Source organism: Nematostella vectensis, chromosome 1, assembly GCF_932526225.1.
Source record: "Nematostella vectensis chromosome 1, jaNemVect1.1, whole genome shotgun sequence".
Classification (NCBI taxonomy): domain Eukaryota; kingdom Metazoa; phylum Cnidaria; class Anthozoa; order Actiniaria; family Edwardsiidae; genus Nematostella; species Nematostella vectensis.
In genome coordinates, this window is record NC_064034.1 from 3,068,435 (window position 1) to 3,084,420 (window position 15,986).

The 15,986-nt window shown below is 38.3% G+C and overlaps 2 protein-coding genes across 5 annotated transcripts; one reads left to right on the top strand and one right to left on the bottom strand.

Moving 5' to 3' along the window:
• Nucleotides 1–94: 94 nt before the first annotated feature.
• LOC5506266 (protein O-glucosyltransferase 1) lies at nucleotides 95–6,648 on the bottom strand. Of its 2 annotated transcripts, none has more exons than XM_032374634.2 (11): nucleotides 6,408–6,648; nucleotides 5,008–5,233; nucleotides 4,791–4,878; nucleotides 3,257–3,301; nucleotides 2,632–2,753; nucleotides 2,477–2,536; nucleotides 1,544–1,643; nucleotides 1,250–1,308; nucleotides 714–881; nucleotides 592–648; nucleotides 95–355 (listed from the first exon to the last, which is right to left on the bottom strand). In XM_032374634.2, the coding sequence occupies exons 1-11, from the start codon at nucleotides 6,562–6,564 to the stop codon at nucleotides 217–219; spliced, it is 1,221 nt and encodes a 406-aa protein (XP_032230525.1). In that variant the 5' UTR covers nucleotides 6,565–6,648; the 3' UTR covers nucleotides 95–216. The 2 variants fall into 2 exon arrangements, with proteins under 2 accessions (XP_032230525.1, XP_048580765.1); XM_048724808.1 differs by having other exon boundaries at nucleotides 5,008–5,268; nucleotides 6,408–6,527.
• A 467-nt stretch (nucleotides 6,649–7,115) lies between these two features.
• LOC116614053 (zinc transporter 1) lies at nucleotides 7,116–12,149 on the top strand. Of its 3 annotated transcripts, XM_032374631.2 has the most exons (5): nucleotides 7,320–7,540; nucleotides 8,149–8,718; nucleotides 9,053–9,460; nucleotides 9,729–10,011; nucleotides 11,044–12,149. In XM_032374631.2, the coding sequence occupies exons 2-5, from the start codon at nucleotides 8,157–8,159 to the stop codon at nucleotides 11,054–11,056; spliced, it is 1,266 nt and encodes a 421-aa protein (XP_032230522.2). In that variant the 5' UTR covers nucleotides 7,320–7,540; nucleotides 8,149–8,156; the 3' UTR covers nucleotides 11,057–12,149. The 3 variants fall into 3 exon arrangements, with proteins under 3 accessions (XP_032230523.2, XP_032230524.2, XP_032230522.2); XM_032374632.2 differs by lacking the exon at nucleotides 7,320–7,540 and adding an exon at nucleotides 7,116–7,183 and having other exon boundaries at nucleotides 9,729–12,149; XM_032374633.2 differs by having other exon boundaries at nucleotides 7,280–7,384; nucleotides 9,729–12,149.
• The last annotated feature ends 3,837 nt before the right edge of the window (nucleotides 12,150–15,986 follow it).

Here is a 15,986-nt window from a genome sequence, read left to right on the forward strand (position 1 = left end):
GCTAAAATGAGGAATCAGCTACTGTACCATAGAAGAAGAAATATTCCTTATCTTTCAGGTGTTTCGCATTTGCTTGCTAATGGAACAGATATGCTACTTATAGGATATCTTTTAATTTTCCATTGTTATCACGGCCATACAAATTCAATTAAAAAGTGTATAAGTTACGTATGGGTGTGGTGGATAAACGCGTGGATTGTTCACGGATGACCCCTGCTATTCTGGGCGGATTTGCTTGTACTTCTGGTTCCTGATAACTTTCCATTTGGCGAGTGAAGCATATTTCTTGAGAACTTTTTTCCAGTAGCATCGAATATCAGGCATTCTTAGATGATCCATAATAAATGTGTAACCCCTAAAAATACCAATAACAACAAGAAATCACAATTGTTGGGAGGAAATCCTCAACATTTCCATTGTTGGGTTATAGAAACTAAAAATCTTTTTCGTAGGGAGACGGCTTCTTCCAGTCAAAATATTGCAGTGACTTATGGTAAGTTAGTGCAGATGTGTGTGAGGAAAACATAGTCCCCAGTAGAACATAATCCCGCCACATCAAACTGGCAAGAAGGCCCATGTACTAATGCTTACCTTTCAGCAATTCCCTTGACAATGCCATCGTTGGCTTTGGCAAACTCAATCAAGTCCCTATTGAAAATGATACTTTTAGGGGTTTTGACAACGTTAAGAAAATGGTAAATTGAGATACGCACCTGACATTAGAGAGGTCAGTCTCAACAGGGATGTAGTGGACCCAGGGTTTAAGAGCACGATAGAAAAACTCCTGCCATTCATCTCCCACATGGAAGACTAGAGCTTTGCAGACAAACAGGTGCTTGAAACGGAAGCTGGCCGCCACACCACGGAAATTGAACAGATATCTGAGAGGAAAATGAGTAAAGGGTCATGGTGAGCGAGGGTCATGGTGAGCGAGGAGACAATGTGTCCATACATTGCTTAAATACCATCAATTTTTTTCATGACCCTGAAAGGGAGAGTGATTGGGGAAGTTTGAGCCCCCAAGATTTAAAATAAAATGACTTTATATTCTTTCTTTGTAAAACTTCCATAAACTCCCTCCCCTTCACAAATAGGATTGTTTGCTATAAGAGAGCACTGAGCAACATAAAACACTGTTCTTTGGCCCTAATTTGTATTGACAGTGATCCTCTTAACACTACTACGATTCCCATACTTTATCATGAGAGTTATCAATACAATGCTTAAATCAAAGTTCTATGCCCCTTACTTGTACTGACAGTGATCCTCCAGAGGTACTTCTTTTGCAGGTGGGGCATGTAGTGTGTCCTTTAATAGAGAGGTATATCTTAGGGAACAAAATATCCATAGAACAATAACACAATTAATAAACCTATCAATGTTAATAAACGTTGTGTATGATAAATACTACTGTGACCTCATTGAAAGTTTTAAATAAGTTGTTTTCAAACATTGACTTTTTAAATTAACCCTGTATAAATGAATCATTTGAAACAGGCAATGGTTGAAATTTGAAAAATTTCAAAGGAAAAATAATACATACTGCATCTGATTTCCATGCTTGATTCTTTGTGTACTGGGCATCAGCCAGCTCAGGGTGTTTCCTTGACAAAAGTACCAAAGGGTCTCTTTCTGCACTTGTTCTGCAAAAAAACATAAAATGATTCACCATGGAACTAAGCTACAAGCAAGCTTCTTGGGATCATTCACAAGTCAGGGCTTCTGGAATTACGCGGAGAAAAACTCAAAATTACGCGGGATTCTTTGCATAATTACGCGGAGAATCAATCATTATGCGCTAAATTACACGGTATTGTGCAATACATTTTTCTTTAAAAATCAAAATTTTGCGGGATTCTTTACTGAATTACGCGCTAAATTACATGGAATATCAACTGTTACGCCCAAACTACATTTTGTACCAAAGGAAAGCACGAAATAACTTGAAAAGGTTTATTTTTTGCGCGAAAATATCTTAGGCGAGTTTTCATTGGCTCCTAGCCACCAGCCAATTAAAAAAGGTATTTTATTATTAGTCCTAGGCCTTTGCGGTTTAGCAAAGAATGCCTAGTCATTTTATTTGCTTTCGAAATTCAGTTCGAAATATCGCACTCTTACGAAGAATATCTTTTTTTTTTACGAGAAATAGAGGTAAGAACCCTTAAAGAACACATCAGCTGTGCACTTAAATGTTTTGTCTTTTAAAATTTAGCCAACTACGCGGGATTACGCGGATTACGCAGAGAAAACCAAATAATGCGCTTCCGCACAAGCGCGTAATTCCAGAAGCCCTGCATTTACCACTAAATGGCTTCTTTCTGATTGGATATTCGTGCGCGCGTCGGATCTATGAATTCCAGAAGCCCTGGGGCCGGTTCCTGATAAGTATTTGTGTAACTAGAAGTAAGTATTGTTTCAATTGTAAAAGGAAATTAGCAATTGAGTTTAATAGTAAAAATTTTATTTCTAAAATTACCTTGAACCTCTGAAAAATGCTTTGCTCTCTTTCTTTTCCCATGGCCATTCTTGACTTTTTCTGTAAAAAATAAATGAAGGATTTTTTTACAAATTTCACTTACATTTTTGTTTCCTTGTCTGTATAGATATTCAAAAAACATAAAATCTGCTTACTTGTCCAGGGCTTCTCTCATGAGGTCCCATCTCCCAAGCCCCGTTGGATATATGGGCCACACAGCTGGCCCTCCTTCCCAGAACGTCCATGCTGGGTACATAATATCCATCTCATTTTTGGTCTAAGAGAGCGAGAAAAATATAGAATTGAAATAACTAGGTGCACACAAAAAGGTCTGGGTGGCATCACATAAAAAATAAACAGGATTTTAAGTCATTGTGTAGTTTCAAAAAATATCCATATCCCCCCCCCCCATTGAGGGGATTGGAATTTCCAGAGGGGTTGGGGGTTCAAAAGCCCAGGAATTTCCAGGGGGAGGGGGGTAAAATTGCCTTTTTTCCTTAACAGTAGGGGGGGGGGGGTATGGATATTTCCTGGAGCTACACATTTCACATTTAAATTACTTCAAAATAATCATTGGTTAGGATTAGTGTTATTATTCTTATTTTTCAGCACACAATATTGAGAGAATTATTTTATAGTAATTGCTAAGTAAGCTGTGTAGTTCATTATCTATGAACCATATCATTTTGTTTACACAGCCTTTACCATCTAAAGTAAATTAAGAACAGTAACAAGTGAATGCTTCCTTCTAGTATAATTATTTTTTTATATATTCCCCACCTTACTAAATGAGAATATTGGAAGTGCTGGACCCCATACTGCTGCCTGGAGAGAGAGAAATATGATAGCACTGAACCGCTAATATATGATCTTATCAGGCTTAAAACTCATTCTCCTGATCCGTGTTGCTTGGTTACCCATGTTGCTTGGTTACCTGTGTTGCTTGGTTACCCATGTTCAGGGGTGTACACAGGATTTTAACAAGTTGCAGTCAAAGCATTCAGAAGCTGAATGAGGACATGGCCCCTCATCACGCATCTTCGTGAAGATTTCATAGCTCCCACTTTTGGGTTTAAAATTGGCGTCAATACATAAGACTTTTCAGAATATTACACGATCCTATGTCATCCTCTATCTGTACTAGGACTTCTGTCGTTGCGTGGCACTGAACAACATAACACTATGTTTGGAAATCATCTGTAGACTTGTACAGGACCCGAAATGGTCCCAGGACCTGAAAAGATCCCAGGACCCGAAATGATCCCCAAAAGTACCCCAACTGATCCTCGGACCCGAAACGATACCGAGGAGTCCCCGAAATCAACCCCAAGGAATTGCAGCAATGGACAAAGGAAAAGCAGAAAAAATACTTGCAATTCTTCAAGCATAATAAGGGGTTAACAGCGACTCGATTTCTAAACAACGTGACTTAAAAATATTAAATTCCAACACAATACTTCTATTTATTACATTGCCTGGCATTAAACCCATAAACAGAGTCCAAAACAAATACACAACTTTAAATTGCTACTGAAAGGAATACAGCATAAACATAGCACAGCTTTGCTCAGATCAACCAAACTTTTGACCTTCCATTACACTCTTAACATTTTGTGGATCCCATGATATGATAGGTCTTTCATTCACCGAAAACAAACATGCCAAAAAATAACTTTAAAACATTTCGCTTCCTATGTAAAGCAGCATGTCCCATCTTGAAAGACTTTCTTTTATGGCTTGTTATGTAAAAATGATTTATCCATGCCGGGCTCCTCAAATTACTATCACAGGAATTGTTAGTTGACCCCAATTTCTGACTCAACCACTGTATTTCCCCTGCAGTCGTATATAAAAATCTTAATACTATAGTTTTAGTTAATGTAAATTTCCTTTTAATAACACAAACAAAGCTAAATGTTTCATATGTTTTTTAAAACTGAAAGCCAATCCTTACACATTCCTTGAGTCGTCCATTACTGTAATTCCTTGGGGTTCATTTCGGGGACTCTTGGGGATCGTTTCGGGTCCCGGGATCAGTTGAGGTACCTTTGGGGATCGTTTGGGGTCCTGGGACCGTTTCGGGTCCTGGGATCATTTTGGGTCCTGTACAGACTACCATGATTAAGAAAATTATAGTTTTTATCCTCGTCATATATATAAAACTATGACATAAAAATGAATGAGTAAACATTTGATTTTTCCCCTCTTTATGCAAATAAGATCACCAAATTTTTTTGCAGTCCAGTGACTGCAGGCCTATAGGCTGCGTATGTCCCCAGTTTTGCTTGGTTACCTGTGTTGCTTGGTTACCCACCTGAGGCCAGTCTCGAGTATTTATGATAATTTCCATGTCAGGCAGCTTGTTAATGACCTCTAATAGAAAATGCTCAATGCCTTTACACCTGAAGGGGGGAATCAGTAAGAAAATGTAAAATGGGAATGTAACAGGATAAAATTATTAAATAGTGCTTTGGAAAAAAATACTCAAACACAAAAAGAATTCATGGAATATTTATGCCCAAAGACCCTACCTAAATGGGAACATACAATCATCCTCTCTATAAAGCATGTGGTTAATGATCTGATAGTGTGTTCCTCTGGATCTGGCAGCATCAAAGTCAGACTTGTTGATACCATCTTTCCATCTTCTCAAGTCGTCTTCAATAACGTCTTTGTAGCATCCACACCCCTTGTTAGAGCAGCCCCTGTATGTACTGACAGCTTGATTGATCTTATCAATGTAGGACTGCCAAGAGTCTGGGACACATCAGAGTTGCAATTTAAAATGGACTCTAATAAAAATAGATGTGGGTGATCATTGGCAAAACCAATTTTAACATTAAGGAATATCACTTTGGGTGTGGTCCAAGGAATTTTTAACCCTAAGAGATAGCGGATTCAGAAAAACCATTAACACCCCAGAAGGAATAGCAGTTGGTCAAAATTTTTATACCCTAAAAGATAGGACCATCACACCTGTCTACTTTTCTGGAGAGTCCCCCCCTACCCCTGGGGGAGATGCCATTCTAATGGAATTGACTATGGTCCTGACCCCTGATCCTGCCTATTAGTTATCAATTTTTATCAATATTTGGTGTGATAATATGTCTGTCAATCACTAATACTACTTAATAATCAATTCATTCATATTGCTATTTAACCAATTTCTTATAATAAAAATTTTTATCAATGAATTTAGGCTAAACCTTTTTATGTACTTTTTTGGTCTGATAAAGTCTTCTATATATCTTACTTATAAGTTACTTCAGTCAAGTAAGCTTAAGTAGGGTAATACGAGCAGCAAAATCGTACAAATTTTGTGGCGGCATTTGCAAAAAAAAGAGCATTATCATTAGCTCCTTTACAACTTAAATCTTATTTAAATATGTACCAGCAATACCACCAATCTGAAAAGTTAGTAGGGGAGGGATTGGGCATGAAGCGAAATTCGTAAATTCATTGCTGGAAGTTAATTAAACCAAAACTGCAAATTCATTGATGGAAGTAAATAAAACCAAAACACTTTAGGGGATAATGATTTTCAACGCCAGCCAAATGAAAGTCATGAAAGTGCAAGCAGAAGGAGCATCACATTAATTTACCTATTTTGTAGGGGTCTGGGGTTCTCCCCAGAAAAAAATTGAAATGCCAGACTTTTAGGAGGCTCTGACATTGATTAGAATACCTGTCCAAAAAATAAAGCCCTTCAATAAGCCCTGTATAAAAAATATAGGCCCTCCCCTAAAGCGATGCTCGAAAAATAGCAACCCTCCCCCCAAACATAGCAGCCCCCCCCCATTGGTTGAATAACGACCCTTCCTTACAGTAATGGGAAGAACAGGAGTGATAAAGCAGTTAGTTAAGTAAATAACGGTAATCCTTGCATAATGTGATGAGGCAATCTATTTTTATTGTACCAGCCTCGCCTCACCTTTGATTGAATACTTGGTTTTCTCGTGTTGAGAGTCTCGTTGGCAGATTTTATCAGAACATTGGTGTGGATCTTCCGATGATTTCACAACAACAATTATAAAACAAAAATACCATACACTGGATAGCTCAAGACCTGTTAAGGTAGAAAACTTCATTACTTAGTTATTAAAAATTCAAAACTTTAACAATATTGTTATCAAACAGAACTGAAAAAAGCGTTCGTTTACACAAACGCGAAAACGAGGCCACAATTACAGCCGAGAGAGACTGGTAAAAATGCATTTTCTTTTCAACAAAAGACCAGAAACACATGCAGAAAAAAATCCAGTCAAAATAAACTGACATATATATATAATCCTGTTAACAGGATCCTATTAAAATAAACTGACATATATATATACCTGTTAACAGGATTATATATATATGTCAGTTTATATGTGTTTCTGGTCTTTTGTTGAAAAGAAAATGCATTTGATTGTATTTTGGAAGGCAAAAAAAACTGGAATTCGACTCTGCCAAATTTTCTTCTTTAATAAGACTTCTTCGTAAGACAAAAATTTGTCGAATCCTAGTTTTTGGTGTATTGTATTCATTTCTGTTTCACGAACACGACTATTTGGGCTTTTTGTATTGATTGTATTTTGGGATGCCTGTGTCAAAATCCATATATGGCTATCCTTCCCAAATATGGCGAAACATGATGCCTTGTAGCAAATTATCGCTTTCACATCCGGAAAAATATTCGACAAAAGGAAAGGGTCAACATTTTGATCGGTGAGAACCTAGATATCGTTTTTCTAAGCGCCTTTTAGAAGGCGGCTTTTGATTGTATTGATTGTATTTTGGGATGCTTGTGTCAAAATCCATATATGGCTATCCTTCCCAAATATGGAGAAACATGATGCCTTGTAGCAAATTCTCGCTTTCACATCCGGAAAAATATTCGACAAAAGGAAAGGGTCAAAATTTTGATCGGTGAGAACCTAGATATCGTTTTTCTAAGCGCCTTTTAGAAGGCGGCTTTTGAAAACGGATAAGTTCAAAGCATAAGTGTATATATCTTGAGAAGGCCGGGTTGTTTGTTTTCAAAAAATCACATCAAGACCACGAGAGCAACGTCACATCTTTCAGGTGACTCTTTTGCCGATTTATTTGTCATTTGTATCGCTTAAATCATCGCATAACTCAGCTTTTTCAGAGACGATTTCTAGCCAATTCGCCGGCGATCATCAAACCATAAGTTTGATTTCCAATTCTTTGTCCATTTTGGTTTATATATTTGTGGATGGTTCGGCGGTTTTTTCGAACAAAGAACACGCTGTCAGGGTTTTAAGGGAATGGAAATTCATGATTTTGTTTGCGCAAGTATGATTGATTCCTCCGGGGTTACACACGAACAAGATCTGGTGATTGTTGTTGTCCTAATCAAAGAGAATCAGTCATCTCTTTAGTTGAGGAATGCTCATTTTTATAGATAAGTTTACATTGTCTTCGTAGCAATTACCATGACATATATAAAGTAAGTCAAGTAAGTAAACAAACAAAGGGTGCACATGATCTAAAACATGAAAAACAGACATAATAAAAATCTGCCCATAAACAATCTCCCTTTGCCAATAATTATTTACAAGAAAGCTATCATACAATTGCAAGTTAAACACCCGAGTTGAACAAGTTGAACACCCGAGATTTATTTTGTTGGCTTTTTTTTCATTGAAAATATAAATTCCTTCTTTTAGGGTATAAGATGCCGACAAAGAAAGCTCTAAAGAAAGCCCTTATTGGGAAGACTGGCAGCGTTCTGTCCATGCTTGCCCTAACAAGCAGCTTCTTCTTGGTGGAACTCATTGTGGGATATGCCACAAACTCGATGGCACTGGTGGCAGACTCCTTTCACATGTTATCCGATGTAATGTCACTGATTATTGGCTACTTTGCCTTGAGGTACTCTAAAAAGAGTCAAAGAACTGAACGAAATACATTTGGTTGGCAGCGAGCTGAAGTCCTTGGCGCCCTAGTGAATGCAGTTTTTCTCATAGCACTCTGCTTTTCTATCTTGGTAGAGTCCTTGAAGCGTATAGTCGAAGTAGAACCAATTCACAACGTGAACCTTTTACTTATAGTTGGTGCTGCAGGACTGTTTATCAACCTAATAGGGCTGTTGATGTTTCATCGTCATGGCCATGGGCATAGCCATGGGGGACATGGGCACGGACATAGTCATGGACTACCCCCGGCGGCGGCCAATGGCCTGGTCATCCTCCCAGGAGAAGAAAACAGCATCAACCACTCTTCCGGATCACTCACAGGTTTGGCAATTTTTTATCTGCTCATTATCATTGGGAAAAATTCTAATTCTAATTATTATGTTGTACTGGTGATGGCTTGGGCTTTAGATCCCTCATTTTGCTTTTGGTTGAAGTCAACAAGAAGATTAATGTTTTTTTTTACATTCTCCAGGGGCGGATCTTGGAATGACCCATGGTCCCCCATATTCTCAGAGATGTTTTTAAAATAAGCAGATAGAAAAGTTCACTAAGAAAAAAATGCTTCCCCCTTTAACTTTTTAACAGAAGAATACAATTGTTGATTAAAGCTATTTCAGCTTTTAGTATGATTTTGATTTACTCTTTATTTTTGCAGATGACCATGGTGCTAAGAATGGTCATGTTCACGGAGGTGAGGAGGCTGTCTCCTCACCACTCACTGGAAAACAAACCTCCAGCGCGCAGCTGAACATGCGAGCAGTCTACCTTCATGTCCTTGGTGATGCCCTGGGCTCTGTCATCGTCATGGTGAGCGGCTTCATTATCAAGTACGCATCAGGGAAGTGGACCTTATATGTGGACCCTGGCATGAGTATACTGTTGGTCTGTCTGATCCTGAGAACTTCCATCCCATTGATGCGTGAGTCCTCACTCATTCTGCTGCAAACTGTACCAACTCACATAAAGATTAAGGAAGTTCAAGATAGACTGTTGGACTACGTTGATGGTGTGTTGAGTGTCCATGAGTTCCATGTATGGCAGCTAGCAGGAGACAAGATTATAGGTAAGGCTAATTTAATACAACACTGGGTATGTTAATTCAGGAATCTCAGCCCTTCCCCAGAGGGGTTGTGTTTACACCAGTCTCACAATGTTTTCCATGTGTTACAATAAGGCTAGCCTACATAAATGAGATCGTGGATAATAAATTATTTAAACTTAGCTGTACACAAGCAAAATAATAAGGATTCAACTGGTGATTCAGGGCTGTTTCCCGTTTGATGTTTGTATTACAGGTCTAATTAATACAATGCTATCATTATCACTTCCAGCATCAGCGCACATCACTTGTCACACACCAGATGAGTACATGGCTATAGCTAACCAAATCAAGCAGTTTTTTCACAATGAAGGCATTCACTCAACTACCATCCAACCAGAGTTTGTAGAGGACACCTTGAAGAAGGAGGAATGTGTCTTGGCTTGTGGGGAGTCAGCGAGCTGTGCAGCTCAAAAGTGCTGCACAACTGAAGCAGACTTACGAAAGAGGGTTTCATCAACAAAGGATGAGAGTGAGATGCAGGATGCTGACAAGTCATCAAACCTTCAACATGAGTCTGTAGTTTGAATAGTTCATTCTAATTGTAGTAGCACACATTTTTTGAAAGTCAAGGAACAAATTATTTTATTAGATATATATTAGTTTATTGATTATTTGTGTGGATGACATATTTTTTACTAAACAATTGTGATATGGGTTGTCAGAACATCAGACTTCCTTCTTCTAAACCCAACGTTTAATCAAATGTATAAACATGTTTACAAAAATATGACTTCCTTATGATGTCTTAAAGAAACCCAGCAAACTCAAAATGGACATGAAGGATGGGGGCTCTCTGATGGTAATAAAACCCTGTCATGAGATCATGAATGCGCACACAAACCAAGCTTATAGTACAAGAAAACATATGGATGAGATTTATGAAATATTCGTATTCGGACACAAATCGTTTAATAATTTATTTAGTATTATACAGCCATTCGTACAAGTGCTGATTGGGGCATAAATTCTACAGAGAGTAGAGCTCTATTGAACAATCTCGTTGAGCTTACACAGCAAGAATGATAGCATTGGTTTGAATCTGCATCAATGCTGTAGAGCTTTGAAAAGATGGAAAAGCGGTGTTGACGCAAAGAGCAAGTTTCTTCAATGGTTTGAATCTGCATCAATACTGTAGAGCTTTGAAAAGATCGAAAAGCGGTGTTGATGCACAGAGCAAGTTTCTTCATATACACCATATGTTATCTTGTACTGTATGCTCAAAAATTAGTAGCAAACATTTTTTGAGAGTTAAAGAAAATAATTTTTTAATTAGATATATATTAGTTTATTGATTATTTATGTAGATTGTATTTTTTATGGAAGAATAGTGCTATAGAGGTGGCTTTGCTTTTTTTGGCCTATATGTTTACACACCAACAAATAATATAACACAAAAGTTTTGTTGGAATTACATGCTGCTCTTGATAACTAAAATTCTATTTACCAATATTTATTGTCCCTACGCATCCCTACAAATCGCTGCATGTTATATGCAATGATTGTATAAAAGAAAATAACTCTTTTTTTATTTTTTTATTTTACAGACTCTGGCTATAATGGCAGGGATTTATGATTTCACAGAGAAGGGCTCCAACGCGAGACCCTAGCTAAACAGTGAAACAACATTAAAAGATGTTAAGTTTAAAAAACTAACAAATGTTGGAAAAAAAAAACTTTTTAGCATTGAGTGTTACCTGTGATTGATCAGGCCTTCTAGTAAGATCATGATTAGGAGCTTGTGTCGTTGAATCAAAACAACCTCAAGGATTTTTATACTATGTGCAGCTCAGAAATACTAATGATAAGTTGGCAACTCATTTGCAGTAATCAATGCCTGTTTTGAATGCTAGATTTCTTGCAGTCCTTTTAGCCAACACAAGGATTTTATGATGATTCGTTAGGCATTGTCTTGAATTTAATTTATTTTTTTATGTTATCAGGTTTCTTTGTATTTGATCGCAGCGTAGCACTCACTTCTATTCAGTGTTTTACTGTGCAATTAAGGGCACAAGTAGGATTTCGGACACATATCACATGCGAGTTATGTATTTTCCCCTATGAAATTTGATGTATGAAATATGGGTTCAATTGCTGTTTAGAAGTTTAATTTATTGAAATAGTTATATTTACAGTATTTCTCAATAGCTTGTGAAAATAAAATAAAACAAATGTTTTCCAATCCGGATTTCTAGGAAAAAAATAGGCCGGCGGCTTTTTATTTTATCTCCAGTATTTTTATTATTGTCTTCCAAAGGCATCGATCTACCCACAGTGGACCTAGGACCTGCATCTTTCTACACTGTCGACTATGACGCGGATGTTTTACTCAATGACGAATGCGAAGCGAATGTCCAAACATGGCGAACAAAGAGAAATATGGGATTTTGGTCATTTAATCTTTTAATGGTAAGTCAAGGCCTTTGACTGCCAAGTGGTGATATGTCTATAAAAAAAAGCATAATTTATCAGCATATGTGTGAGATGTTCGCGGTCTACTTGGTCCTGTCGGTTTATGGATTAGAGCATGGTAGCAACCAATCTAGTCTTAGTTAGTGTCATCAGTGTATGTAGTCTCTTTTGACAAATTACCTTGAAATATCTGTATGTTTTATGCAGAATTGCTTAATAAAGATAGTGTCTTGATGGTTAATCCGAAGTTTGCGATAATGTCTTGAGGATCCAGTGCTTTACTCGGGCGCGAATCCGGTAACGCCCGCAAAAACCGCTGGGGCTCCTAGTACAGGAAAATGGGGCAGAATTTATGCTGAATTGTTCAAATTAATAGTAGGATTATGAAATTTGGCAGGGTGATAGATCTTTGCACCACGATAAATTCTAGATAGGATGCCACGCCCAAAAACAAGTACTTCCAGTTTTATAGGGTGGAATTGATTATCACAAAAATGGAGGAAACATACACTTAATGGTAATTCACGGGCCAAAACTTTTTCAGATAAAGGCTAATATATTTCACATTACCGTTATAAGGGCAAAGCCCTCGCAACGGTTCTTCCAGTGTTATAGAGATGCAATTACTACGATAAAAATAAATATAAAACACACTAAATATGCTAGTTAATCTTGTACTCTTGTATTTGGATTAGCATCTATGCCATGAACAGTTTTTGATGGGATGCCACGCCCAAGTTTGGGTACTTACAGTTTTACAGGCATGTTTTATTAAGCAAACTAGTTTCGCCTTAATCCAGCAAACCGTCGATTTCACGTGACCCAGTAAATTCAAGATTGTAATTCAGTAAGGCGTACCGCGTCTGAAACTGACGTTTTTACAATCCGGTTTTCAAGGACGAAAAGAATTGTTTCATAGTTCCAGTTTTGAGCGCAGCATCATAAAGGACCTCAGTCAGATGACGATAGCTCTCTAAAAAAAGTTTTATCGTCTTGTTGGTACGGACAATTTGATAGTTGATGGGGGGGGGGGGGGGGAGGAGGCTAATTCCCCCCCCCAAAAAAGCAAGGCTGGTAGTCACATCCTTGTAAAAAAAAACAAAGAAAACAAGCAACCCAAAAAAATTTCGAACAAAAAAATAATTAGCCACCCACTCCACCGTTCTAGCCCACAGGCACACCCTGTCAGCGATACAGTGAACCCGAACGATCATCAGCATCAACAGGTGCGACATTTGAAAAAACACAGTGAACCCGAACGATCAGCATCAACAGATGTGACATTTGAAAAAACACAGTCAACCCGAACGATCAGCATCAACAGATATGACATTTGAAAAAACACAGTCAACCCGAACGATCAGCATCAACAGATGTGACATTTGAAAAAACACAGTCAACCCGAACGATCAGCATCAACAGATATGACATTTGAAAAAACACAGTGAACCCGAACGATCAGCATCAACAGATGTGACATTTGAAAAAACACAGTCAACCCGAACGATCAGCATCAACAGATATGACATTTGAAAAACCACAGTGAGCCTGAAAGATCAGCATCAACAGATGTGACATTTGAAAAAACACAGTGAACCCGAACGATCAGCATCAACAGATATGACATTTGAAAAAACACAGTGGACCCGAAAGATCAGCATCAACAGATGTGACATTTGAAAAAACACAGTGAACCCGAACGATCAGCATCAACAGATATGACATTTGAAAAAACACAGTGAACCCGAACGATCATCAGCATCAACAGATGCGACATTTAAAAAAACACAGTGAACCCGAACGATCATCAGCATCAACAGATGCGACATTTGAAAAAACACAGTGAACCCGAACGATCATCAGCATCAACAGATGCGACATTTGAAAAAACACAGTGAACCCGAACGATCAGCATCAACAGATGTGACATTTGAAAAAACACAGTGAACCCGAACGATCAGCATCAACAGATATGACATTTGAAAAAACACAGTGAACACGAACGATCAGCATCAACAGATGTGACATTTGAAAAAACACAGTGAACCCGAACGATCAGCATCAACAGATGTGACATTTGAAAAAAACAAATGTGAACCCGAACGATCAACATCAACAGATGTGACATTTGAAAAAACACAGTGAACCCGAACGATCATCAGCATCAACAGATGCGACATTTGAAAAAACACAGTGAACCCGAACGATCATCAGCATCAACAGATGCGACATTTGAAAAAACACAGTGAACCCGAACGATCAGCATCAACAGATGCGACATTTGAAAAAACACAGTGAACCGAACGATCAGCATCAACAGATATGACATTTGAAAAAAACAAATGTGAACCCGAACTATCAGCATCAACAGATGTGACATTTGAAAAAACACAGTGAACCCGAACGATCAGCATCAACAGATATGAAATTTTAAAAAGCATTAACGTACTTTTGACTATGTGGACGTGTTAAAAAGTCCCATTGATCAAAGATTTTTGTTTTATTTTTAAATATGTGAAGTTTTCGTAGCCCTAGCACTTTCGCATATAAACGATATATCTCGTATGATTTTCGGTAGATTTTTACGTCCAACATGCTTTAAAAAAAAGGAACCTCTCAGTCGGTCTCTAGTAACGCGGAATCCCTGCTCAAACGTTAGAAATACCGCTTATTTTGAATAAATACACATGACAGGGCAATGAGAGTTTACTGTGACCTATATTCTAGGATATACGACAATTATAGGACGAATCGTCTTACTCAATGGAGGACCTTTTTCATGTTTTGTATTCTATTTTTTCCTCGAGACGCTCCCGGCTTGAGTGCATACAATTTGTTTATTTACAGTTTCTTAGTCGGTCATTGACACCCTCTTTCGTTCGTAATTATCTTAGTGGCGTTAAATTATTACATGAAGGCACCAGTTTTATTTTTCCCTCGTTGAAGTCTTTGCCTATACAGCTCACTTTAAGGGGTATAGAGAGACAGGCCCTTCACTGTCCTTCTAGGGCTCCTCCTATCACCCCCTCGGTGTTGCTGTCTTTACTGCATCCAAACATTGTCGATTTCAATTCCGCGACCGACATTAACTATTCTTGTGTTTTTCTTTTTGCCTTTTTCCTTTTTGCACGTATCTCTAGCTTGTTGCCTTACTCGGTGCGGTCCTTTGATGTCCGCAAGTATGTTACGGCGGTAAGGATGTTACAATTGCCCCTCATGGTTTATCAGTTGTTTTTCGATGGTCTAAAACCAATCAGGCCGGGTCTCGGAAATTTAGGTTGCCTCTCCTAGGTAACCCAGGATCGCTTCTTTGCCCGGTCGCAGCGTTCACTCGCATGTGTTCATCAGTAGATGCTTCTCCTAGATCACCTTTGTTTGTACTGCCCGAGGCAGATCAGTCACTTCGTCCAGTCATCAAATTACAGTTCATCAGAGTCTTACGCGACGGGCCATTCCTTTTGTAGGGGTGGTGCTAATTTATTGGGCTTTCGCTACTGGCCTCCCCGGGGAGTTGATTCAGGTGTTCGGGGACTGGTCTTCGGAAGCATATAAATGTTACTTAGAATTTGATATGTCGGCAAAATTGTGTGTGGCTAAGTGTATGACCAGGGCCCTGGAGATGGGACACGTTCAGTTCACACAGGTTTGTTTGGGTGGTTTGGTGGGCAGAGATCTATTTCTCATAGTTTGTATTCCTTTTTAAATTTTCTCGGCTTGAAAATAAATCTCTATTCGGCCAAACAAATATGTGTCTGTGATTGATGTATTCATGCAAGTTACTGTTGGGATTTTTTCTAGTGCCATAGAATAGGGGAATTACTGCAAACGGATAAAAACGGTATCTAAACTCATTTTAGGCCGGTTGTGAAATTTTCGTCGTTGGGTGCCTTTGTTTTTTCTAAAATAACGCGGGCTTGAGTCTGGGTCTAGCTATGGCTGGTTGCAGATGACTGGCTACGTTAGAGCACAGGAGTTACCAACCTCTCAGTCAGTCAATAACGCGGAATCCCTCAACTGCTCAAACGTTAGAAATACCGCTTATTTTGAATAAATACACATGACAGGGCAATGAGAGTTT